The 25389-nt window shown below is 44.4% G+C and overlaps 1 protein-coding gene across 4 annotated transcripts in view; it reads right to left on the bottom strand.

The window, feature by feature from the left end:
* The window catches only part of LOC119729385 (sushi, von Willebrand factor type A, EGF and pentraxin domain-containing protein 1-like), a 28581-nt gene extending 3816 nt beyond the window's left edge, over window positions 1-24765 (bottom strand). Inside the window, exons 1-30 of one of the 4 annotated variants that reach the window (XM_038202007.1) lie at window positions 23776-24765; window positions 23197-23417; window positions 22547-22729; window positions 21744-21902; window positions 18749-19000; window positions 18111-18353; window positions 17214-17402; window positions 16622-16705; window positions 16081-16263; window positions 14174-14425; window positions 13535-13777; window positions 11536-11730; window positions 10204-10455; window positions 9113-9355; window positions 8018-8248; window positions 7186-7478; window positions 6680-6893; window positions 6338-6499; window positions 5541-5702; window positions 5095-5256; window positions 4429-4677; window positions 4127-4281; window positions 3692-3846; window positions 3388-3518; window positions 2699-2966; window positions 2318-2528; window positions 1702-1852; window positions 1236-1445; window positions 947-1075; window positions 595-717 (exon numbers count right to left, since the gene is read on the bottom strand). In XM_038202007.1, the coding sequence (XP_038057935.1) occupies window positions 595-717; window positions 947-1075; window positions 1236-1445; window positions 1702-1852; window positions 2318-2528; window positions 2699-2966; window positions 3388-3518; window positions 3692-3846; window positions 4127-4281; window positions 4429-4677; window positions 5095-5256; window positions 5541-5702; window positions 6338-6499; window positions 6680-6893; window positions 7186-7478; window positions 8018-8248; window positions 9113-9355; window positions 10204-10455; window positions 11536-11730; window positions 13535-13777; window positions 14174-14425; window positions 16081-16263; window positions 16622-16705; window positions 17214-17402; window positions 18111-18353; window positions 18749-19000; window positions 21744-21902; window positions 22547-22729; window positions 23197-23417; window positions 23776-24278 (6208 nt within the window). In that variant the 5' untranslated portion in view covers window positions 24279-24765. The remainder of the gene's footprint in view (window positions 1-594; window positions 718-946; window positions 1076-1235; window positions 1446-1701; window positions 1853-2317; window positions 2529-2698; window positions 2967-3387; window positions 3519-3691; window positions 3847-4126; window positions 4282-4428; window positions 4678-5094; window positions 5257-5540; window positions 5703-6337; window positions 6500-6679; window positions 6894-7185; window positions 7479-8017; window positions 8249-9112; window positions 9356-10203; window positions 10456-11535; window positions 11731-13534; window positions 13778-14173; window positions 14426-16080; window positions 16264-16621; window positions 16706-17213; window positions 17403-18110; window positions 18354-18748; window positions 19001-21743; window positions 21903-22546; window positions 22730-23196; window positions 23418-23775) is intronic. The other 3 variants (XM_038202008.1, XM_038202010.1, XM_038202009.1) reach the window with 3 other exon arrangements.
* Between the last annotated feature and the right edge of the window lie 624 nt (window positions 24766-25389).

The raw sequence follows: 25389 nt of genomic DNA, 5'->3' as shown, positions 1-25389 counted from the left end.
CATATGAAATAACTTGGGGGGGGGGCTTATTATCATCCTAACTCACAGCTGAGAAGCTGAATTGCGTAGGACGCGGCTACAACGTGGCCAGCCGAAGGCATATTAATAAGGTGCCTTATAGCTGCCACCATGCGACCAATGTAAACGTTGATTTTTGCAGAGGGAGGAAATCTGGAGAGCGCCGGAGAAAAACCATTGTGGCACAGGAGAGAATCCGACAAAAAATCTACTATTATATGGTCTGAGCCGGGAATCAAACCAGGCCACATTAGTGAGAGGGGACCGCTTTACGTACTAGCCACCCGTGGACTGATGACAACAAAGAAACGACCAAGCAATTCTACAAAATATCTTAAATAATCCCAAGCTGGATCAATGAATCTTGCTCTGTCTATGTAATTAACACTAAGGCTAGATCCAGAGAGGTTACTGCAGGGAATGGGGGGGGGGTGCTGAGGGCAAGTGGAGGGGGTGTGGAAGGGCTCTCTCAAGTGAAGATTTGCCTTATTTGAGAACATTTCAGTCACTGCCGGGGCCACCCCCTCGATTTGTCACTGGACTGGAAGATCAAGTTAAAACTGTTTGTCAACTAACCATTGCAGGAATGGCCATCAGGCTGCAACGCAAATCCACTATTACAACCGCAGTAGAAGGAGCCCTGTGTATTGTGGCACGTGTGTGCACAACCGCCGTTTTCCAAGTCACATTCGTTAACGTCTGGCAGATGAAAAAAAAAAAAACCAGAAAAACACAACATAAGATTCCCGACAAATTTGAATACAGAGAAGGAAATTACCATTCTTGAAAAATCGTTATGACTGTTTGTTAGAATTGACTTTTATTTGAATTTCTTCAAACTTAAATTGAAGTGTAACAATGTTGTTGAGTATCACAGAGCTTCATAAGGGATGTACGACCATTAACGAATAAAATAGAAGCTTCTTACCGTACTCGCAAACACGACCTGTGAAACCGGGAGCGCAGTTGCATTTTGCAACCACGCCATCATTCACACAGGCACCACTGTTCAAGCATGTGACAGACTGGCACAGGTCGCGCAACTCACATCGTTCTCCTGAAAAAATAAAACAAACAATGGACAAAAAGTTACGACAGTGACAGCAAAACATAACAAGGAATTATGTCACGTCAACCATTATTGTTGTGTTACAATTCAACGCAATAAATATATCAAATAAATACGTTCTTAAATCATGTTCAAACTCGGCCCTCACCTGAGTAACCGGGAGCACATCTGCAGAACAGCAGGGAGCCGTTGCTATGGCAACTCCCATAATTAAGACATGTTTCTGTGGTGCAGGACGTCCTCAGTAGTTCGCAATTTGTGCCATGGTAACCCAAGGCACAGTGACACTTGAAAGCCCCAACCAGATCAGTACATGTGGCACCGTTTCGACACGTTGACGGCTGACACTCATTTATACCTGAAAATAGAGTGCCCCAAAAAAAGGTAGAGTACGTCATTTGCAGCTATCCAAAAAGTAACTTCCAAGTTATTGCTGAAACGCGAGCAGACGTAATTTCTACCGCAACGTTTTGGCCTTGATCGTAACACTGATCTGAATCAGTCAAATGAATTACTTCATCGTACAACTTTTAAAATCTACTTCACATGAGGCACTGCATATCAGGAATGATAAAAATGTCCCAGGTGTTTACGAATTTAAAACGTCTACCTACGTGGACAAAGTTGTGAGCTCTGAACAAGGCTGACCTCTCCGTGGAGATTGGAGGTGACCTGTGACCAGGCCAGCACATTCCCTGATGCTGCACAAGAAGAGTAGACCAACGTAATCTCCTCAGATGTCATGGCGTAGTCCCACATATTCAACTGTGTCAAAGAAAGAGTTTTCACAGAGAATGCGTTGTGTCAACTTTCGAAGTATAAGGTCGCGTGATTTACAATGCTACCGTGACAGCTGGCAGTGACACAGAAGTGTTGCTTTAAAGTGGAGTGTTTTCATAGTAAAGAAAGTAAGTATAAAGTCACGAGCCAATGTGGCCAATCAGGCCAGTGTTAATTTATCACCGGTTTCAATAGCATATGAAATGATTTAGAGTATTTCCATCCCCCCTGGACGGGATGCGTGTCCATCGCAGGTTACTCCCCAGCTAATGCCGGTACCCATTTATACTCCTGGGTGGAGAGAGGCAAGTGGGGATATAGTGGCTAATTGCCCGAGGACACAATATATTGCCAGCGGTTGGAAATGAACCAATGACTCTCTGATAATGAGTCACGAACCACTAGGCCGCACTCCCCATTGGTGCAAATAGTCAAGTAATAAGGACATACCTGGCTCAGGTCACCCACGAAGGCCTGTGTCTGCGCGAAGGAGCCAGCGTAGCTGTCTTGCTCCTGCCCAAGAACCAGCACCCCAGAGCCTCGTATGACTGAGCCGGTCTGGAAGCCCTGACCTGACCGCCTGACTGCTCCGTCCACGTACATGGCCCATCGGCCGTCCAGGCTTGCCCACGTGATGGCAACGTGACGCCAGTTGGGATCACTATAAGGCAAGTTAACAAAAATGAAACTTTGTACGACAGAGTCTTAAACTCAAAGGTGTTTGTTGGTAAGGCATGGCAGTGACTGTCTCTAAAAAGAGAGATGTGGTACTCGCCAACAGACTTAGAACCGAGGGAGCCAAGAAGACGACACATCCAGGATTTCACCCACCTGTTCAATTTCTCATCTGTGTACATGAACTCTCCGTTCAGGATGATGGCCAAGCTGTTGTAGTCGCTGACCGTGAAGGCGTTGTCTTGCACCGTGCCGTCTGGCTCCCGCGTGCCATACGACAGTGGTGTGCCAGCGTTGGCCTTGTCCGAGGTTCGCATCCAGAAGGCAACGGTCAGCGCGTGGAGGGAGGGTAGGGTGCCACGCAGCATGGCGTAGTCCGAGGTCCGGGCTTCGGGGAAACTGAGGTCAAAGTCACTCGAGAGAGCTGGAGAAAAGTCAGAGTTTAAATACTCCGTTAAAAAATGTGTTCACAGATTTTGAACTATGTTCCCTAGCAGTCAGTCCCTCTGTAACAAAGCGCAACCAATACATCGTGGCTGTATAGACATGGTAGAGTGCTATCAACAATCTTAGCCTTGGAAATATCAGCAATCCTGACCTGCAAATTGCATTGAAAACTTGCTGCTATGCTGGTTTTGGCATAGACAAGGAATATGCTTGACTCCCCGACAGCAGACCGGCTGATGGAAGGCTGCTTTAGTGCTGCCCTGGATGCTATCATGAAGAACCATGCAGTGACGCTTTAACTGGCACCCCCTTTTGCCCATATAGTCCCTTTCTTTGCTTTCCACGGCCAGATATGTACAAGTAATTTTAAACGTGATTTTAAATTTTAAACCTCGTACCTGTTTCGCAGTTGACGCCGGAGTAACCCGGGGTGCAAGCGCATCGGAAGTCATTCACAATGTCCACGCAGGTCCCTCCGTGTTGACATACCACTTGCTGTAACTCGCACTCGTTGAGCTCAACGTCACACCTAAATGAAAGTAATATTAACTTTATTCTTGAGAAAACTGTCTCTGGAGGTGTTGTGGCTTTCTTTTTGATGCAAAGTTATGCCACAATGACATCATCATTTTTTTTAACGTTGAAAAAGACAAACATGTGCGCGTTAATTATCACGCACTGGTATTGCGGTTTCTTCCTCACCTCTCTCCCTTAAACCCAGGCATGCACTGACAGGTCACCCCATTGAAGTTGGCCATACAGGTGGCGTTATTCCTGCATGGATCCGACTGGCAGTGGTCGACCAGGATCTCACAATTGCGCCCTCTATAGCCCGGCCGGCAACAGCAGGTGTAATTCTGCGGTGTAGAAGAAAAAATTAAGAGAAGGATGCAAACATTGACAGTACGCTTTACTTTATCGGATTTGGACCAGCAAATTTACCCTAGCGAGCTCGGTGGTGATGTGGTGATACATCTGCACTAAGCCACGGGTTCGAGTCCCACCCAATAAAGTTTTGACATTTTTACTCAATAAGCTTCTCCTTCATTCCGAAGTTGGGAAAACTGTCCAATCTCCACGTGCAGTTTGAACACTGAACTGTCTTTAGTTTTACTTTGAGACTTTTCATAAACCTACCTGGGCCAGATCCACGCACGTTCCGTCGTTCTGACAGGGATCTGACGCGCAGTCGAAGAAGTTCACCTCACAAAATTCTCCGGTAAACCCAGGCGCACACTGGCACGTGTAGGAGTGAGGACCGTCGGTGCAGATCGCATTGTTACTGCAAGGATCTGCCAAAAACAGATGTACAGCGATATCAACATTTCAAAAAATAAATCTCGAAATTTGTGGGCTCCTCTTTAGTATATATATCGTTCATCAGGATTTAAATTGAGAGGGAAATCAAGAAATTTTCCTGATAAGAATCTCATGCTTACTTGATTCGCATTCATCCAAGTCAATCTGGCAGTGTTCTCCTTCATACCCCGCTGCACATTCGCACTGGTAGCCAGCCACCATGTCCTGACAGGTCCCGTTATTCAGACAGAGATCGTGGTCACAGTCATCGATGTTCACCTCGCAGTCGGGGCCGGTGTAGCCCGTCGGGCAGAGACACTGGTAGCCCTTGGGCAGGTCAATGCAGACAGCTCCCTGCCTGCACGGCTGCGACTCGCACTCATTGATCACTGTACAAGAGAAGGATTGACTTTTCAAGCCTACATCAACTTTCATCAAATCTTCATTTAATTCTTTTCAACATCTTAGAGGACAGGTTGGGAGTCAGGTTGGCGTAGCGGTACTTTCCTCGCCTTCCACCGCTGTGACCCGGGTTCGAATCCTGCCTGGGCTAATGTAGATTGGGTTTTCAGTCCCTACCTGATTCTGAAGGTTTTCCCTAGAATATCATTCTGAGGTTTTCCTCCCACCTCTAAAACTGTAACTTCTTCTCATTGTCTCCTCTGCACAGGTTTCTTCAGGCTTGCGATCTGCAGTGACTACATAGGGCGCTTTTGAAGAATCCTTCGTTTCAGTACAAGAAGTTTACAATTATAAAAATAAAGTTTCAAAGAGGTTTCAAAACCGTTTTATGAATGCATGTATACCTTGGCAATAGGCTATGTGGTGTGCACCTTCGTGGTGGGTGTAAAGTTCGTCCGGGCAGGTAAGGCAGAATTTCTGGGCCCTTAGAGGCTGGAAGGAACCCTTGGGACACGGCATACATGGTGCAAACCCTGTACCAGAGTAGCTGCCCAATGGACATTCACCTGTTGAAAGAAAGCAAACAAGTGATATTATAATCTATTTAAAATCTTATTCCTATAATGCATGGGTTCGAACCGTAAATCTTGCGATCTGTAGTTCATTCCGCTATCCACTAGGCCACTGTGGCAGCTCGACGTAAGCCATTCTATAAAATGCTTTAATGTAGATGCACGGCTGAGTGACAGCAATGGTGTGACGTCTTTTTATTTTTTATGAATAATTATCGAACTAGCTGCGTAACCATGATCCATTGATGATGTGTACTGCAGATAAAAACACCGCATACCAGTGCATTCGTCCACTGAGAGGGCGCCTTCTGTCCAGGTTGTCAGGCCCTCAGGGCACGGCAGGCAATACGTGGAGCCTCTATAAGGCTGGTAAGCTCCCCGTGGACACGCCATGCACGTTACGAGACCGCTGGCAGAGTAGGTACCCATTGGACAGGGGGCTGGGTGAACAAACACAGACAAAGTTGTAAAGACTGAGTGAGTAGCTGACAAAGTTATTGTTGAAAACCTTACTTGGTTTAAAGATGAGATTATTCTTTCTGGCATGCTGTCTTTTTGAAGAATATTAAGGCAATTTCCAAACATGTGTAAATTAAGGGACATCTTTTTTTGAAATTTCCATTAGTAGTTAGTTTGTAATTTGGCGAATCCGTGAACAGGCAAGCGCAAGCCTTGCAAAGATGCACACGCGCGCACGGTTGCTATTATTCGTCATTTCAGTGCGTGACATCGCGTAGCTGCAATCGGCTGAATGAGAACATGTCCCGGACGCTGATTTCAGGCGCAATTCAAAACAAGACTCTGCAACTTTTGAAATGAAATTGAGATCTTAGAATATCGTTTTCATGGAATATACAGCATTCACCAAGCTAAAACTTTTTCAGGTTAGTTGTTAAGCACCCATCTTTACATTTTGAGCTTCAAACGGAAAAATGCACAAATGACAAATGATCTACGTACCCTACCTTTAAGTATATGCACCTCCCTGACTATATTGAAAAGCCGTGAAAATTGATTTCTGCTTTCTGACTAAACAAGTATGTTGAATCTTGCACAGTTCATCTTGATGACTCACCTTTACAATCCTCCGGGTATTTGGAGCCTTTGCGGCGGGTAGTTGTTCCCTGGGGACACCGTAGACAGGACATCTGCCCCTCAGAGTCCTGATAGAAACCAGCGCTGCAGTCTTGGCAAACACCGCCCTCGATGTCATGGTATGTACCAGTTGGGCAGACAACTATTAATTTGGGAAGGACGATAACAAAAGTGAAGAAGTTGCAAGAGTTCCGACTTATATTATGCAGGCTATGAGATAGTACATTTGTAGCAACAACTTTGAACTCATTTTATGCGACTAAACTGCTAAGAGGCATTTTTCATCGGTCATTTTACCCAACACTGATTGGCTACTTCTTACCGCATGACTGATTTCGTAGGACCTCCCCGTCCTGACACGACAGTGAGACTGGCTCCAAGACGTTAACTGGCCCGACAGGCGACAGCATGTTGCCGTTCCCGGCGGAAATGTTGAGCAGTCCTGCTGAGACGACCATGTCCATGGTCTCCATGAAGTTGTTGAGTACCTGGACGGAATTCATGCTGGGACTGACAGCGGAGGAGGTGTTCTGAATCTGAGGAGAGTGGAGAGTGAAATGTGGCTGGAGAGGGATTAATGTGATCCTTATTTCAAAATTGTGGTGGGGAAAGGTCAACAGGCCATTCATTTCAATTCAGCCCATGAGGAAATTAGAGAGCATAAAGCTTTCTCTCTTGTGCATCACTGTTATAAAAAATTAGGAAAAACTGTTTGGTTATGTTATTGTACCTGACAGTTGGCATAAAATTACCTCAAATACTAGTTAAGAGCAAATGTTATCAACTTTGGGGAAGAATTGTCTCATAGGGATTGGTCGTTTCTAGTACCTGTGGCTGATGAGCTGAATTGACGACCACGGTGAACTCTATTTCCAAGGCCAGGTCATTGGTTTGCCTGCGTCGTCTCTTCCGCCGTCCATCCACTGCCCCACAGGTCACCTTCACATTCTCCACGCTGCAGCCAGCGTCCGCCTGGCAGAAGCCGGGCGCAAGTTGGCTCAATTCCTGGAACCTGGCCACGAAGTCCGCAGCAATCTGTGCTTTTGCGCGCTCGTCCAGCTGGCAATCCCCGACGTAGAACTGCACCCCCCGTGTCACCTCTGCATTGGGATCTCTCATTTCTAATGGAACATATCCAAAGATTATAGAAGGAGCAATGAAATTTAATAATAATAACAATAATGTAGTGTTTGTATCGTGCATTATACAATACCTCAAGGTGCTTCACAGGTATTATTACCCCTGTTCATCATGCCATGATATCTTCAGCAGCTCGAGATCAGTGCAATCTGATCCCTACCTTCACAGGTACCAATTAATGCTAATAAGCAGAGAAGGGCAATTGCAGTAAAGTGTCTTGCATAAGAACACATGTCTCGTCAGGAATTGAACCCTAAAACCACTGCTCGAACATCAGATGGAAAAATATTTCATAACTTTATGAAAACTGGAAAGGAAGTTGACTTCACTCAATTTCTTTCTTCAATGGTATAATTTACTATTTATGCACCCAGTCAGCTTTCCTTTGTGGTTTATATGACAAAACATATTTAACATACTAAGGAAGCATAACCAGATTTGGGCTTTAATTAAAGTGGGATATAGATATCGAAAAGATCTAAAATGGGCGACACAAGATAAACGTAGCAAAAAAGTTTACCAGAGCAATCGGGCCAGGGGACCCTAAAGTCAGCTGGGTTTCGGTCGTTGAAAAACGGCCCCCACTCGGCCACGTCACTGCCAAAAGGCGTTCTGCAGTAGTATTCACTCGCAGGATTCCGATTGAAGTCAAAGTTCTCGTTGCAGGCCACCCGGCAGACCTGGCCACCAAGCCAGGTCTCACAAGCCAGAGCTCCATTCTGCGGTGGGGGGTAGAAGGGGCAAGGGTATTCTACCGAGTAAACAAAAGAATCCAATCTTGTCAACAAGCCAGCAATGATTGAGATGACAAGTCATTACAAGTTTATTACAAGTCAATAATCAACTCTCAAGCTACAGGTTCCTATCGTATGGAATGACTGAAAGTGCCACAAGGACTATGTGTGCCGTTTGTGTACGGTTGTGATAATTAATCATGCCGATCTGACGAAATAATTTCTTTATCATTGTTCATTCTATTACAGGTTTTCCCGGCCAATTTCGCAAAAATAGCATTCGAATTCATCTTGATAGTGGCCAATTTAAAGCGAAGAAGTGAATTTGATTGGTGTTTTTAGGTAATTGAATGTTGATCTCAACGTGCATTCTTTTCGTGCGAAAATGGGTGACTGGTCGCCAATGTTGCCGCCAAATCTGCTAACTTGGCCGGGAAAACCTATACTTGTGAATCAACTTAATAATAAAATAATTATTTTGGAGGTTAATCATCCTTACTCGCACCTGAGAAGCTGATTTGCGAAGGACGCAGCTATAACATGGTTGAGCTGCAGGCATGTATAGGCGCTTTTGGCAGCCAGCCATACGACCCATGTATGACCATGGAGCACAGACAGAGATTGAAAGTGTTTGATTTTTTTTTAAAGGAGAAAAACCAGGGAGTCTGGAGAAAAAACCTCATGGCACAGGAAAGAACCAACACACAACTCTACTCACATGAGGTCCTAACCGGGACAAATCAGGGCCACAGTGGTGAGAGGCGAGCGCTTTACGCACTAACTACCCATGCCACCCTTGTGATTTTCTTGTGACTGAACATGCGTCATACTGCTGTTCCAAGCATCTAAAGTGGGATTTCACATCAATAAGATGCACTTACGTCTCACTGCAACTGTGAAGTTGCAGAAGGCGGCATTGCCTGCTTGGTCCTCGGCTCGGTACCAGACTTGCTTGGGCAGCCCCCAGTGGAACAGCGACCCTGGTGAACAGTTGAACGTCAGCTTGACAGGCATCTCTGAGTTGTCTTTGAAGGTGGGAACAGTCCAGTTGACACTACGCTGTCTTTCATTACTCTCAGCTTCGATGTTATCGGGGCAGTAAATGCTTCTAGGAGGCTCTTGGTCTGGCCACAAAATGAACAAAAGAATTTGTAAAAGCAATCTCCAGTGCATTAACAGTTCTGAGTCTGTTGCATATTAGGCCAAAGGTTAGGACGACCAAAATTTGAAGCCATTCTGGGATGGCACCACACTTGTGCACAGATGAAAAGTGGGAAACTCGAATGGGTTTTCAATTAACATGCATGCCTCAAATGTGACATGAACATGAGATATGGACTGATTAGGAAATTTTATCAGCAACTAGCCAACAATTCTATTCAGGAGGGAATATTGACTCTACACATTTTTATGTTTTATATTGTCCTGGCCACGTGGTAAACACACCCGGGGCCATCTATCACCAGATCGTAGTATGGACCATACTACATCCTTCAGAGGGGGTGTCAGTCTTGTGATCATACTGGAGGGGTTGAAAATTGGCGGGAAAACCCTGTGTGCTTGTGCACATTTACATAGGCTTGTGTACAAATGCACTATATACATTGGGATTATTTCGATCACCCCTGTGACCAAAATGGAATGTCAAATGGGGTTATGTCTGTGGTTTTAACGGCTGTTTGGGGCCTGAGAGATACTCCAGACATGCCAGAGGTTAATCAGGGGTGAATGGGCTGGTTGTGAGGGTCGGGTGGCTCAAATTACATTGTGTAGAAACCACATTCCATACAGTCATTGGATAGTAAACATTAAAGGTGCTCGATCCAGCAAGTGTTAAACCTTTTAATTTTCTATACTTTTACACATTTCAATAGTTTAATACTCACTAAAAAAGAAGCATGCTAATTCTAGGTTTACTTGTAAACAACAATGGAGTAACACAAAAATAAAGATGAACATCAAACTTTCAAACCTTCCACTGTGACAACAAAAGTGCAGTTGGTCTCCAGACCCTCGCCATCACGCGCCGTGTATGTGATCTCAGTGGCCACACCCAGATAGAACCGCTCCTGAGAAGCTGACGGAGAGCCAGTGACCAGTGGCTGGCCTGCGTTGTCACTCGCTGTAGGCTGGTCCCAGCTGGCATTTGTTGCAAAGTTCTTGTTTCGGTCGGTCACCAGAGATATGTTCGCAGGGCAAAAGGTGAATACTGGTGGCTCAACATCTGCAGTAAAATAGTGGAAAACATAGCCTTGGTGTGAACTTGTGAATATCATGTTGAGGCCATGTCCAAAACAACTAGGTATTCACAGCTACAGCTATATCTATGGATCATATTGATTCCACATATTTGTGAAGACCTTGCAATGATCTAAGCATTATTTCTAGGTAAGAGATTCAGATTGTAGCCTTATATATAAATACTTACAATACAATTTAATGACATCAATGTCATATCTCAGACAGCACTGTAGACACCATAACGGAATGTGGCATCTGGAAGAACTTCACTTCCTTTCAAGCAAATATTGTCATGGGTAAACTAGCTTAATTTTAATTTGCTCACTTAGCGACCTATGGGCTCTATGCAACAGTGTTGGAAGATCGCCTCCAAACAAGTATGTCATGGCATAAGCGAAACCAATTTTCTTCAGAGATGCACAATTTTGGTGGCCGGACGTGACCAAAGCCTGGTTAGGTTACTCATTAATTCTCCATTCCAACAACTTTGCATGCACTAGTCATGCAAGAGGTGAACAAAAGTCACCAAAATGCTCAATCTGTGCTTAAAAATGCACCATAGCAGCAATGATACTTCCTTCCTTCAATCTATCTCCCTCAGCTTTACCGTAGAGGGGGTACTTGTAATAATAATAATAATAATTTGGGAGGCTAATCATCCTTACTCACAGCTGGTATGCTGAATTGCAAAGGACGCGGCTTCAACGTGGTCGGGCCACTGGCACGTAAAGGCTCCTATATATGGCTGCCAACCACATCGACCGATATATGACAACGGAGCACAGTCTGAGATCGAAAGTTTTTGATTTTTCCGGAGGGAGGAAAACCGGAGGGTCCGGAAAAAAACTTCATGGCACAGGAGAGAACCAACACACAACTCTGCTCACATGTGATCCACGGCCAGGCCAGGATCCGCGCTGGCCAGGATTCGAACCGTTGTCACCTTGGTGAGAGGCGAGTGCTTTACGCACAAGTCACCCATGCCACCCTGGCAAATGCATTCCATAGGATACTGCGTTCCACACGATCCAGCCTAGTGTATGCTTTCTGAGGATCTACTCACCAACACAGGTGTTTTCCATCGATGAATCTGACCACGTCCCGTCAGCTTGACAGGCCCTCCGGTTCACCCCTTTCAACCAGAATCCATTCTTGCATTCATAGAAACACTCAGAGGTGTATTCTTGAATCTGCTTCTCACAGGAGGCTGGACGGATCCTCATGTGTTGTTTGGAGAGAAGGGCGGGGCACGTCTTGGCTGTCAGTAACAAAGCAAAATAAAGGTTTGACTGTATTACATCAGTATTTTAAAGTGCTTTGCTCCTCCTCAACAAGCACTGATAAGCACTATTCAGTGTTATTGAATACAAAGGTATTCAGCATGGTAACACTGATTATATCTGATTTGACTGCATGGTGAGTGACGTGACTCAGTAATTGTAATGGGCTTGACTCAACCAAATGATGATCCTCGCTATGTCTTACTAACAGGATTTGTAGAGTAGGTTCATTCACATACAGAACTTAAACCTCAATCTGGCCATCACTTGCAAAACTAGCAATACCTTTGCATTTGCCAGCCTGGTTGGTCCACTCCCCGACCTGCTGTGCCAAATTTATAACCATTAAAATGGTTTCGCATAGAATGTAACGATTCATTCAATACGAAATTCAATATCAATATAACTGGCAACTTTCTTATTTGAAAATTGTGCCCCTTCTCAAGATGGAAAACTGGCCCCTAAAAAAAAGAAGAATAGTGCTCTTCGCGCGAATGACATGGTCACTGAACTGGCCGTCAAAAGCAAGAGTGCCCCTCTCGCGATAAAACAAAAATGGTCTCTCTACATAACTAGGTAAAAGAAACACAAAGAGCAAGATGAACAACATATTCATAATTTGTTCCTCGTCATGTAGATATATAGCGAAATGAACAGGACCATATTCTTTTCCTGCACTTTCACACCGACGGAAGGTGCCCCTTTTTCTGAGCAAGTGCCTCCATCTTATTCGACGGAACGACATGGACCAATTTTGAATTACTTTGCTTACTTTCCACATATGCTTGCTTAATGGTGAATTCGAATGACCAAACCTACACAGCTGGAACTTCCAAGGGCGGAGCCAGAACACAATTTGTGGGGGGCCCAAAAAAATTTTGGTCCCCCAAAAAGTGGGTAAAAAAATTTTTGGATTCTAGAGTCTCTGTGGTGCGATCTGAGGCAATTTCTGACCACTTTAACCAATTTTTTTGGGAGGAAAAGATGGTGGTGTACTCAACTCATTGCCTGCTTTTATTGCGATGTCACATTAAAAAAAAAAAAATGGTTTCGTTTGGGGAGGGGGGGGGCCATGGCCCCCTTTGGCCCCCCCCCCCCCCTGGATCCGCCCTTGGCTGGAAGCTCCAGCGAATTTGGACGCTCGTTTGTGCACTTCTATTTTGAATGCCCTATTGTTGGAATTGCATGATTAAAATATGAAATCGCATGCTTTTAATGTGAATTTGATTGGTGTTTTTAGGTAATTGAATGTTGATCTCAACGTGCATTCAAATTCGTGCGAAAAATGGGTGACTGGTCGCCAATGTTGCCGCCAAATCTGCTAACTTGGCCGGGAAAATCTATACTTGTAAATCAACTTAATAATAAAATAATTATTTTGGAGGTTAATCATCCTTACTCGCAGCTGAAAAGCTGATATGCGAAGGACGCAGCTATAACATGGTTGAGCTGCAGGCATGTATAGGCGCTTTTGGCAGCCAGCCATACGACCCATGTATGACCATGGAGCACAGACAGAGATTGAAAGTGTTTGATTTTTTTTAGAAGGAGGAAAACCAGGGAGTCTGGAGAAAAACCCTCATGGCACAGGAAAGAACCAACACACAACTCTACTCACATATGGTCCTAACCGGGAACGAATCAGGGCCACAGTCGTGAGAGACGAGCGCTTTACGCACTAACCACCCATGCCACCCTTGTGATTTTCTTGTGACTGAACATGCGTCATACTGCTGTTCCAAGCATCTGAAGTGGGATTTCACATCAATAAGATGCACTTACGTCTCACTGCAACTGTGAAGTTACAGAAGGCGGCATTGCCTGCTTGGTCCTCGGCTCGGTACCAGACTTGCTTGGGCGACCCCCAGTGGAACAGCGACCCTGGTGAACAGTTGAACGTCAGCATGACAGGCATCTCTGAGTTGTCTTTGAAGGTGGGAACAGTCCAGTTGACACTACGCTGTCTTTCATTACTCTCAGCTTCGATGTTATCGGGGCAGTAGGTGCTTCTAGGAGGCTCTTGGTCTGGCCACAAAATGAACAATGGAATTTGTAAAAGCAATCTCCAGTGCATTAACAGTTGGTTCTGAGTCTGTTGCATATTAGGCCAAAAGTTCGGACGACCAAAAATTGAAGCCATTCTGGGGTGGCACCACACTTGTGCACAGATGAAAAGTGGGAGACTCGAATAGGTTTTCAATTAACATGCATGCCTCAAATGTGACATGAACATGAGATATGGACTGATTAGGAAATTTTATCAGCAACTAGCCAACAATTCTTTAAACCTTTTAATTTTCTATACTTTTACACATTTCAATAGTTCAATACTCACTAAAAAAGAAGCATGCTAATTCTAGGTCTACTAGCAAACAACAATTGAGTAACACAAAAATAAAGATGAACATCAAACTTTCAAACCTTCAACTGTGACAACGAAAGTGCAGTTGGTCTCTAGACCCTCGCCATCACGCGCCGTGTATGTGATCTCAGTAGCCACACCCAGATAGAACCGCTCCTGTGAAGCTGACGGAGAGCCAGTGACCAGTGGCTGGCCTGCGTTGTCACTCGCTGTAGGCTGGTCCCAGCTGGCATTTGTTGCAAAGTTCTTGTTCCGGTCGGTCACCAGAGATATGTTCGCAGGGCAAAAGGTGAATACTGGTGGCTCGACATCTGCAGTAAAATAGTGGAAAAACAATATAGTCTTAGTGTGTACTTGTGAATATCATGTTGAGGCCATGTCCAAAACAACTAGGTATTCACAGCTACAGCTATATCTATGGATCAGATTGATTCCACATATTTGTGAAGACCTAGCAACAATCTAGGCATTATATCTAGGTAAGAGATTCAGATCGTAGCCTAATATATAAATACTTACAATACAATTTAATGACATCAATGTCATATCTCAGACAGCATCTGTAGACACCATAACGGAATGTGGCATCAGGAAGGACTTCACTTCCTTTAAAGCCAATATTGTCATGGGTAAATTAACTTGATTTTCATGCTCACTTAGGGACTAATGGGCTCTATGCAACAGTGTTGGAAGATCGCCTCCAGCAAGTATGTCATGGCATAAGCGAAACCAATTTTCTTCAGAGATGCACAATTTTGGTGGCCGGACGTGACCAAAACCTGGCTAAGTTACTCATTGATTCTCCATTCTAACAACGTTTGATTAAAGTGCTTTAATCAAACCTTCTCCTTTTAGGAGGTACAATAGGCGAGAGAAGCACCGATAAGTACTATTCAGTATTGAAAACTAGGTATTAAGCATGGTCAAACTGCTTATAACTTACTTGACTGGTGAGCGACTTATGACTAATTGTGATGGACTTGACTCAGCAACATGATAATCCTCTCTATGTCTTACTAACAGGATTTGTAGAGTAGGTTCATTCACATAGAGAAATTAAACCTCAATCTGGCCATCACTTGCAAAACTAGCAATACCTTTGCATTTGCCAGCCTGGTTGGTCCACTCCCAGACCTGCTGTGCCAAATTTATAACCATAAAAATGGTTTTGCATAGAATGTAACGATTCATTCAATACGAAATTCAATATCAATATAACTGGCAACTTTCTTATTTGAAAATTGTGCCCCTTCTCAAGATGGAAAACTGGCCCCTTAAAAAAAGAAGAATAGTGCTCTTCGCGCGAATGATATGGTCACTGAACTGGCCGTCAAAAGCAAGAGTGCCCCTCTCGCGATAAAACAAAAATGGTCTCTCTACATAACTAGGTAAAAGAAACACAAAGAGCAAGATGAACAACATATTCATAATTTGTTCCTCTTCATGTAGATATATAGCGAAATGAACAGGACCATATTCTTTTCCTGCACTTTCACACCGACGGAAGGTGCCCCTTTTTCTGAGCAAGTGCCTCCTTTTGGGTGTTGCCCCCCCCCCCCCCCCCCCCCCCCGTTTGAAAAGTGTTCCACTGCCCCTGTACTAGAGTGTCAGAATGTACATTTTGTTCCCGATTGTTTTAGACTAGAATCGGCCTTGCGCACAAAAACAAGGCATCTACTTGACTCGCCCCTGCATGCTCTTTATTGTAAATATAAAAAATAAAAAATAAAAAGGGACTACTTCTGTTTAATTATTTAAATGGTGTCAAGATTTTGAATCAGGATTTTGATAGAGGCGATTTGACAAGGCTCAAATAATTACATAAACGCAACACCTGTCAAAAATTTGGTGGACAAAACTCATGAATGAGAAAATACTTATGATACCAGATACCGAAAGTTCAAACAATCCTTTAAAATTCTTAAGGCATTAGTAGTCCGGTGAAGAGGCTTTCTCATCTTTTTACCTTCAAGAATTAGGAAGCATTCGCTGCTGCTTATGGCGGCTTCCGTGGCGGTGGTTTGACCGGCCGGGCAGGACATGCAGGACTCCTGACCGAATCCCCCCTGATAGGTCCCCGTGGAACACGGCAGACACGAGGGCACCGAGCCCGCTGCGGCCGAGTAGTACATACCACGCGGGCAAGCAACTGTTGAGAAAATAGATTTTGGTACAGATTTAATGCTCTTGCTCCTCGGTACATTTCCTGGTATACTTCGATTGACTTGACTGTGACATTTTTGTTTACTTAACTAGAATCTGTGATTTCAAAAAAACATTTCACAGAAGTAAATTTGCATGATCTTAACTAGCCTGTGACTTCGGTGTCTGCCTTACTTATTACATGTACTTCAGTAATTGATGACTATGAGTTTTAATATCCATTGGTCCTGACATGTGCTTATGAAAGGAGCTACGTACAGAAGTGTACCATTTTGAAGCAAATATTGCGAAGTTTTGGCACTTCAATTAAGTTAACAATGAAATGAAAATACAATATTACTTACTGCACACAGTGTCTTCAAGAGCAGTGAACGACATTAACTCAGTACCAGGCGGGCAAGTTGTCTGGTTGCCGAGGTAACTGTAAGCTATTAAATCAGGAAAAATAATATATTGATATTATCTTATTTGAAAGAAGTTAGTGTTAGGCCAAAAAAAATAATAAGTCGGTCTCTGGTCAGCGTGCGCGTCGATTTTAATCATGCTCGTCAATCTTTTTTTTTTCCAAACTGTTCCGCGGAGCTCCAACAGCGCCCTCTATTGCCGCACCTCCTCAATTTTTTTGACCAAAAAGAACCAAGGAATGGGAAATTGCACCAAGGCAAATAATCGAGAGCACAAAGGCAAATTATGGAGGACACCAATGTACATGAGGACACCAAAAAAGCAAAATAGTACCCCACCTTGTCTGTACAATCGAAGCTTGAAGGAAAAAAAAAAAGAAAAAAAAAAAAAAAAAAGCCGCCTCCCCGCGTCAATTCCGGAAGTTTGGTCTGACCAGAGACCGAATATTTTTTTTTTGGCCTTAAATAGAAATAATTCATGCACATTTTAATGGCAAAACTTGTGTTTTGATATTGAATCGGTAATACTTACGACTGCAGTCTGGTACCTCCCGCGAAGGCAACCACACGTCATTCAAGCCGCACAGGTACACGTTTTCCGGGGGTCCGTCAAAGAAGTAATATGATTGGTTGCAGCGGGGCTCGCAGATCTTGCCGCACATCCAATCAGAGCAGCCGCTCTCCCCGTTCAGTGGGCCGTTTGGTTGGCCGCACTCGACGGCTGTTTGTGCAGGGGGAGAACAATTTAAAACCACATGTTCGGCCCACCATTCCAGTAGGCAAGTGATTGGTGAGCAACCGTCATACATTGTGAAGTAGAGGGCTTATATTTTCACGTAGAATATCTGTGATTATGTTTTTTTAAATGGCATGATGGTCACTATGTGTGACGTTTGTGTACAGTTGTCATAATCATGCCGATGCTGACTCTCCGTTACACCGATGTTGGGCAATGTGGGTCGGTGAGAGAGACCCTATTCAATTGAACGCTGACAAAAGCATTCATTTTATCATTGTTCATTCCATTACTTGGGAATTGACTTTATAATAAAAATAATATAATTTTGGAGGTTCATCGTCTTTACTCACAGCTGAGAAGCTGATTTGCGAAGGACGCGCCTACAACGTGTAAAGGTGCCTTTGGCAGCAAGCCACGGAGCACAGACAGAGATCGAAAGTGTATTGATTTTTTTTCAGACGGGGAAAACAGGATGGCCCGAAGAAAAATCCTTGTGGTAAAGGAGAGAACCACGCACAACAACATAATGGTCCGCGGCCCGGAATCAAACCAGGGCCACAGTTGTGCGAGACGAGCGCTTTACGCACTAACCACCCATGCTACCCTTGTGATTTTCTTGTGACTGAACATGCGTCATACTGCTGTTCCAAGCATCTGAAGTGCAATTTCACATCAATAAGATGCACTTACGTCTCACTGCAACTGTGAAGTTGCAGAAGGCGGCATTGCCTGCTTGGTCCTCGGCTCGGTACCAGACTTGCTTGGGCGGCCCCCAGAAGAACAGCGACCCTGGTGAACAGTTGAACGTCAGCTTGACAGGCATCTCTGAGTTGTCTTTGAAGGTGGGAACAGTCCAGTTGACACTACGCTGTCTTTCACTACTCTCGGCTTCAATGTTATCTGGGCAGTAGGTGCTTCTAGGAGGCTCTTGGTCTGGCCACAAAATGAACAAAAGAATTTGTAAAAGCAATCTCCAGTGCATAACAGTTGGTTCTGAGTCTGTTGCATATTAGGCCAAAAGTTCGGACGACCAAAAATTGAAACCATTCTGGGATGGCACCACTTGTGCACAGATGAAAAGTGGGAGACTCGAATGGGTTTTCAATTAACATGCATGCCTCAAATGTGACATGAACATGACATATGGACTGATTATAAACTTTTGTCAGCATCTAGCCAACAATTCTTTAAACCTTTTAATTTTCTATATTTTTACACATTCGAATAGTTCAATACACACTAAAAAAAAAAAGCACGCTGATTCTAGGTCTACTAGTAACCAACAATGGAGTAACACAAAAATAAAAATGAACATCAAACTTTCAAACCTTCAACTGTGACAACGAAAGTGCAGTTGGTCTCCAGACCCTCGCCATCACGCGCCGTGTATGTGATCTCAGTAGCCACACCCAGATAGAACCGCTCCTGAGAAGCTGACGGAGAGCCGGTGACCAGTGGCTGGCCTGCGTTGTCACTCACTGTAGGCTGGTCCCAGCTGGCATTTGTTGCAAAGTTCTTGTTCCGATCGGTCACCAGAGAAATGTCCGCAGGGCAAAAGGTGAATACTGGTGGCTTGACATCTGCAGTAAAATAGTGGAAAACATAGCCTTAGTGTGTACTTGTGAATATCATGTTGAGGCCATATGTCCAAAACAACTAGGTATTCACAGCTACAGCTATATCTATGGATCAGATTGATTCCACAAAGTTGTGAAGACCTAGCAACGATCTAGACATTATATCTATGTAAGACTGCTCTGCTGGTGCATGCCGATCAGCCGGAGCACGCTGAACTCATTGACCGCCGTACTCAACTTCCATTGAGGACATTGATAAACAAAGTAAAGTGTTTGATTGCCCATGTAATTGTTTCTAATAATTTTCCCCTGTTGCTGTGGTAGTCATTATGGATTGCTGGATTAACGTTTGATCTGAGTAACCATTTTGGGGACCAGATCAACATTGCTCCACATGCTTTAAGGACACCCAGTGTTGGGTTAAAGAAAAAAAGCTCATGTAACGTGGAGTCTAAAGAGGGGGCAGTGTAACAGACAGTCTATGCATTACTTTTGTTGTCATTGCTGTCTAGCACTAGTGCTCCGGCGGAGGGGGCTCCGGTGGCGTGCACCTGACCTGGTTTTGGGTCTGGCTTGCGTGCACTCTGGAAATAAGCTCTACAAATAGGTTGCTTATCTTAGTGGGATTCTTTTGTTCTCTTTCACAGGTAGGGCTTGGCTTGATTCCAGGGTTGGGTTAAGTTGCTACAATTGTATACATTTGTTCAGACTGTTGTGTGCATGTCTATGCTGGGAATTGATCAGTTGCAGTTCTGGTAGTAGTGCGGCAAGTTGCCCGCAGAGTTCGCTTGGCGAAATATATGAGATCTCCCTTCAGAGTTAGAAACCCCGTCTGTGTGTCCCCTTTTCTTGCGTTTGGCCGGATTTGGCGGACAAAAGCCCAGTAGGATCCCGCTACAATATGATTGTACAATTCACAATTACACCATTATGCTTAGTTCCATCACCCTTCCCTACTTAAGCACCACTTCTCATCACATCCAGCGCATCCTCCAAAAGCATGGAATTTGAGTCTTCCACACAGCCCCTCTGAAGATGCAGAACCTGCTGACTTCACACAAGGATCGGTGTGATCCAGAATGCAGACCAGGGGTGTACAAGATTCCATGTCAATGTGGCAAAGTGTATATCAGCGAGACTGAATGAACACAAAGCCCATGGCAGGAAGGGAGGCTTCGAGAAATCTTCCATCGTCAAACACTTCCACACCGAGGACCACCCGATCAACTGGAGCCAAGCAGTACTACTCACTAGCATCGACCGCTGGTACCCCCGACACATCAGAGAAGCCATCGAGATCATCAAGCATGACACTGTTCCCCAAGACATCGGTCACTCCACATCAGTGACATCTGGCGCCCCATCCTCAAGTCCAAGTCCGATGGGTCTCCTGTACCCTAGGATATGTTAGGGTCAGCTCTCGCATATGTGTCACCTATACCCTGAGCTCCTTCCCCTTTGCCCTCTCAATGTGCACTGACACGCTCCAGTGATCATCCAGCATCCTTCAGTCAACCTGCATCCTGTCTCAGCTTCACCGGTTTCGAGCTTCACCAGTTTGCATCCTTCTCACGCCTCACGGCACCCACCCTTATAACATCGCATCATTGTTGGAATCCCTCATTCTCCTGATGACGGGCAGAGCATACTGTTCGAAACCTTGAGTCCCTCCGGTTCTTTTCAGAACCACACATACTCAGAAAAGAGATTTATTCACATGGTGCTACCGCAAACTTACCTTGACTTAGTATCTTTCCACCATGCAAACCTTCAAATCTCATCAAACAGTGAAATAATTGATAATTCTAACCCTAAAAGGACCGGGGGGAATTCTGCTCCCCCCCCCCCCCCCCCCCGGATCTCGGCCATTGAGTGACGAAAAATTATGAAACTTGGTACAAGCATAGAACAACTTATCATAAACATAGCCACGAGAATTCATGGCTATAAGTCAAAGGGTTTTGGAATTATGGCTAACTAATTATTCCTATGCACGAATGTTAATTCTGCTCTGTGTGCACTACATATATGGGGAAATTCAGTTTTCATGGCGCATAGCGCTGGAATAATTTTTGCTGCGCGGCTACCCGTGGTCAAATTTTTACGTTTTTGGTAAAAAAACATGCGCAAGGCTCCAGGCTAAAAAGTTATAACAGCTCGGGTCGCCAAAAAAAAATGTTTCAAGGCTATCGCAGAAAAAGTTGAGGGGGTGGATTCCGCTCCCGGCCCCTTTACGGTTAAACCAGAGTTCCGAATACCCCTCCCCCGGAAACAAAATTCATAGTAACATTCAACATGTACTACTGCAGTAGGCTTCATTGTTCACCAACTGCCTGTCTGTATTTTATTGCCATAATCACCTGCAATAACAGCGTAATTAATATTATGCCAACCCATATGCTAATGGATGTGTACACATATAATGCATTTATAATGTAACTTAATGGCAAAACACAAAACTAAGAAAAACAGAGACTAAGCTACTCATTTGGAGATACTATCACAAGTTTTTGTACTTAGGTCGATCCTACAAAGCATTTGACACTCTTAATTTTTTGCCACCTCAGGTGGTACCAATATCTGGTCTGGCCCATGGACTATACTACACTTATCTCAAACAACAGGCATGACAGGGTACATAAAAAACGTCAATTGACTCTCCAAGGTAATTCTCTCGCTTCAAACTTTAAGGGATAAAAGATACAAAACTAAATTTTGGAAGTTTTTGGGCACAACTTCCACTCACGTGCGCACCGGACTTTTGTTGCTGGAGAGCCTTGGTGACCGGCCAGGCACTGACAGTTACTGAGGGATGTGCTGCCCTCTGCCATCGTGGTAGAGAGAGCAGGGCAGTGGATGCAACCCTGGTTGCCATACTCTGGTTTATAGGTCCCGCGAGGGCAGGCTGTTGATGGGGAAAAGGAGGAGAGAAAAAGTGGCAGGGTATGTAGTTGTCAAAATCAATCACAAATCAGAATCACAAATCAGATCGCCAGTCAATCACAAGTCAAAATAAAAGTCAGTCACAAGTTATTCACATGTGCCAATTAAAATCGCAAGTCAAATCAATCACGTAGTCCACTAGTCAATTCATTAAGTCAATCTTGTGTCAATCACAAGTTACTCACAAGCCAACTAACAAATCAGGTCATAGGTTAAAGGGATGTCAAAGAAATGCCTTGGTACCTTGTCTCTTGATATGAGGGTGGATGACTTAATAGCTAGGATTTGACTTAGATAATTCTACGTTCTTTTATCTAAAGGGATGGTAGTCCTAATACTAGTTCTGTCAGGATGTTAATGTTATAGATCAATGCATTTAGAATTTTCCTAAAACTCGTCTGAAGAATCTCAAAAGAATCTCAACTCCTGATGACGAACAGAGCATACTCTTTGAAACAGAACCACACATGTGTACACAATTCACACAGAGATATCATTCACATCATGCACATGGTGTTACCGCAAACCTCCCATTCATCAAGAATCTCAATATTAAGACAAACGAATCACTATTTACATCCTCTCTTCTTTTCTCAAAATCCTCACCTCTGCACTGATTCTGTTTCCCATCGCCCGTGTAGCCAGGATGGCAGGCACATCCATAGCTTCCTGTCATGGTTGCACATGAGCAGGTGGCCCGCATGTCGCAGCAGTTGCTTCCTGATTGGCAGAGGGAGTTGCAGAGGTCAGAGTTCACGTTGCGATCCCAGGAGGCCATGTCTGCCTGATCTGAAGGGATCAGGAAAAGAATGCGGGATGTCATGGATGAAAACGAGGAAACTATTTTGGATTTTCCAAGCTTCGGCTCTATCTCCACATATTCAGGCTTTAATTCCTTGATTTGAGGCCCCTGGTGTGGAAGCAGTACGTGGCTTAACTAGTGTTAAGCTTCCAGGGGGACATTTGGGGGTATACCCATTTTTTAAGGGGGTTACTGAAGGTAACGTATAAATTGTTGAGTGCCTTTGGGGGGCACCTGGGGAAAACGGACCTACACTGGGGACACGGACCCTGCTGGTAGTTACGCCACTGCGTGGGAGACTCAGTATCAGACTATAGTTAACATAATGGACAAAAAAAACCTCCAATTACAATAATATGAGGCTGAGATTTGGAAAACGACCTTTGAGTGTTGAATGTTTTAAATGGCCTTTATTGATTTTTATTATTATTATTGGGGGGGGGGGATTTCAGACCTCCAATGACTTTCTCAGCAAAGCTCTCTACATCAGTCGGCTGATCCAGCAGGAAGACATAGTCATCGCTTGGTGAAGAGGCGATGCCATTCAGCTCATCTACATTGGTGCCCTCGCCCAGGCCGATGGCAAAGACTGCAGCTGTGTTCCGCAGGGCAGCGGCCACTTGTAGCGGGCTGCCACCATCATTGGATTGTCCATTAGTGAGAACAAAGACAATTCTACAAAGGATATGATTGAAATTGTAATTAAAAATCACACAACCAAGCTTGTATACTAGGGGTGGCGAGGGTTAAGTGACAGTTAAGTACGCATGGACCTCATTCTGGACAAGAATGTAGTATCCAGACGCCACTTCAGTGGTTGTGTACAAAGTCTATGGAGAATCAAGAAAATTTTCCTAACAAAATTGGAAATGTTTCTCAGTCCCAGATCCATGTCTTTTCAATATATTTGCAATGGCGGACCTTTACTGAGATGATATATGAAGAAACAAAGTGGCGTCAGGTTGCAACATTCTTTCCCTGATTCTCATTCCCAAATTATAGTAATGCCAATACGTAATTTTCTAAATCTCACTTTTGTGTGGATGGCCGCGCTCCAGCCAGAATATCCTGGGCCCTGCGCAGTCCACCCACGGTACACGTTCCCCCGTCTCGGTAGTAGGTCCGCGGCAGGTCGGTGCCAAGTAGCGTGCACTTGTTCTTGCCCACCGGCGAGTTGATGTAGTCGAAGTCGGTGTAGATCTTGTCACAGCTGGAGTATGTCACCACAGCCACTCGCGAGTTCTCCGGAGACACGCTGAACAGCTTGGATAAATGACGAACGAACTGCACCTGGCAGCCGAAGGGGCCGAGACCGACGCTGCCTGAGGAATCCAAGACGAAGACAATCTCGGCCGGTCTGTTCTGGTACCTCTCAAATGCACGGACGAAATGTTGGCTTTTTTCGGTGATCTGTTCCCGGTCATGCTCGGAGGTCGCGGTCTGCGGACATTCTGGGTATTCCTGGGCCTGGACTACCGTGCAGAGCACCCAACAAAGAGCTGGGAGAAATCCGCCAAGCATTAGCAAGGCATGCATATCGACAGTCGATCGCTGTGCGTTATGCAGAATGAAGTGGAGAGTTTCCAGACAGACACTTGACTTTTGCTTTGTGGTTAGTTTGTGCAAGGCTACATCACGCGAGGGGGCTGCCGCGGTTTAAACCCACCGGCCCTGGCAAACCGATTCACCTTCGGCCTGCTTGGCGTATTTTTAGGATCTTCCTGATGATTTTTCGGAAACCGTGGGCGGGCGGATGGTGAGGGATGTTTGGGGGAAAGTCCCCTGGCAGGAATGTGATTTCAATAATTAAGTACCCGGGAAATGTTAAATAGGTCAAACTCCGAGGGCAGTTTGGTGTGATTGACCGACTTCACACAGCTACTCAAGGCACATCCAGGACGTGATTTGGACTGTTCACGGCTGTGATTGGTGGAAAGTTTTGGGATGAGCGAGTAAGTCTCAACAACGCCCTCTATCGGCTATAATTTTGAACGCATCTCGGGGACACGTGCCTTGTGTGATTGCACTTTCTCTGTTAATGAGATGACAACCGACGACTCTTTCGTGACCAGCGTTTATACGCTTATACAATTTCCAATTTTTGTACTCGTATCACTTTACAGAATAATTTCACAGCATAATCTTTTTCCCTCCAAATTATGTTTAAGGGCCTATTTTTTTTCACTCATCCATTATAATTTGTACAGGTGCCTTTTTCACACTATTAATTTGACATGTTTTAATTGATTTTATCTGTACATGTATCTAACAATCCTTAAAAATGATATTAAAGAGAGAATTGTAGGGTCTACTTTTACCTTTTGGTAATTTCTGAACGATTTTATTAGAAACAACACTTTTAAAAAGAAGCCTTTTTAGTGTACTTTATATTGATGAATATACATGCTGCCTCCACGGTGCCTTTTAGTACAGAGAGATCTTTTACAAAAGCCTTAAATGCTTAAATATTTATATTCACTTTATGCCCTTTATCATCTGTGTACTATAATACATAGTTTTAATATTCAGTCGCATTTACCGTGCGAAATAAAAAAACGGGATAAAATTTGCACTAGTCGGCTGGCATCTTCCAAATTCAATGCTCTAAAAAAACGCAAGGATCCCTTAAAGATATTATCCGAAAATA

Source organism: Patiria miniata, unplaced genomic scaffold, assembly GCF_015706575.1.
Source record: "Patiria miniata isolate m_02_andy unplaced genomic scaffold, ASM1570657v1 HiC_scaffold_20, whole genome shotgun sequence".
Classification (NCBI taxonomy): domain Eukaryota; kingdom Metazoa; phylum Echinodermata; class Asteroidea; order Valvatida; family Asterinidae; genus Patiria; species Patiria miniata.
This window is presented reverse-complemented; position numbering and strand designations above follow the sequence as displayed.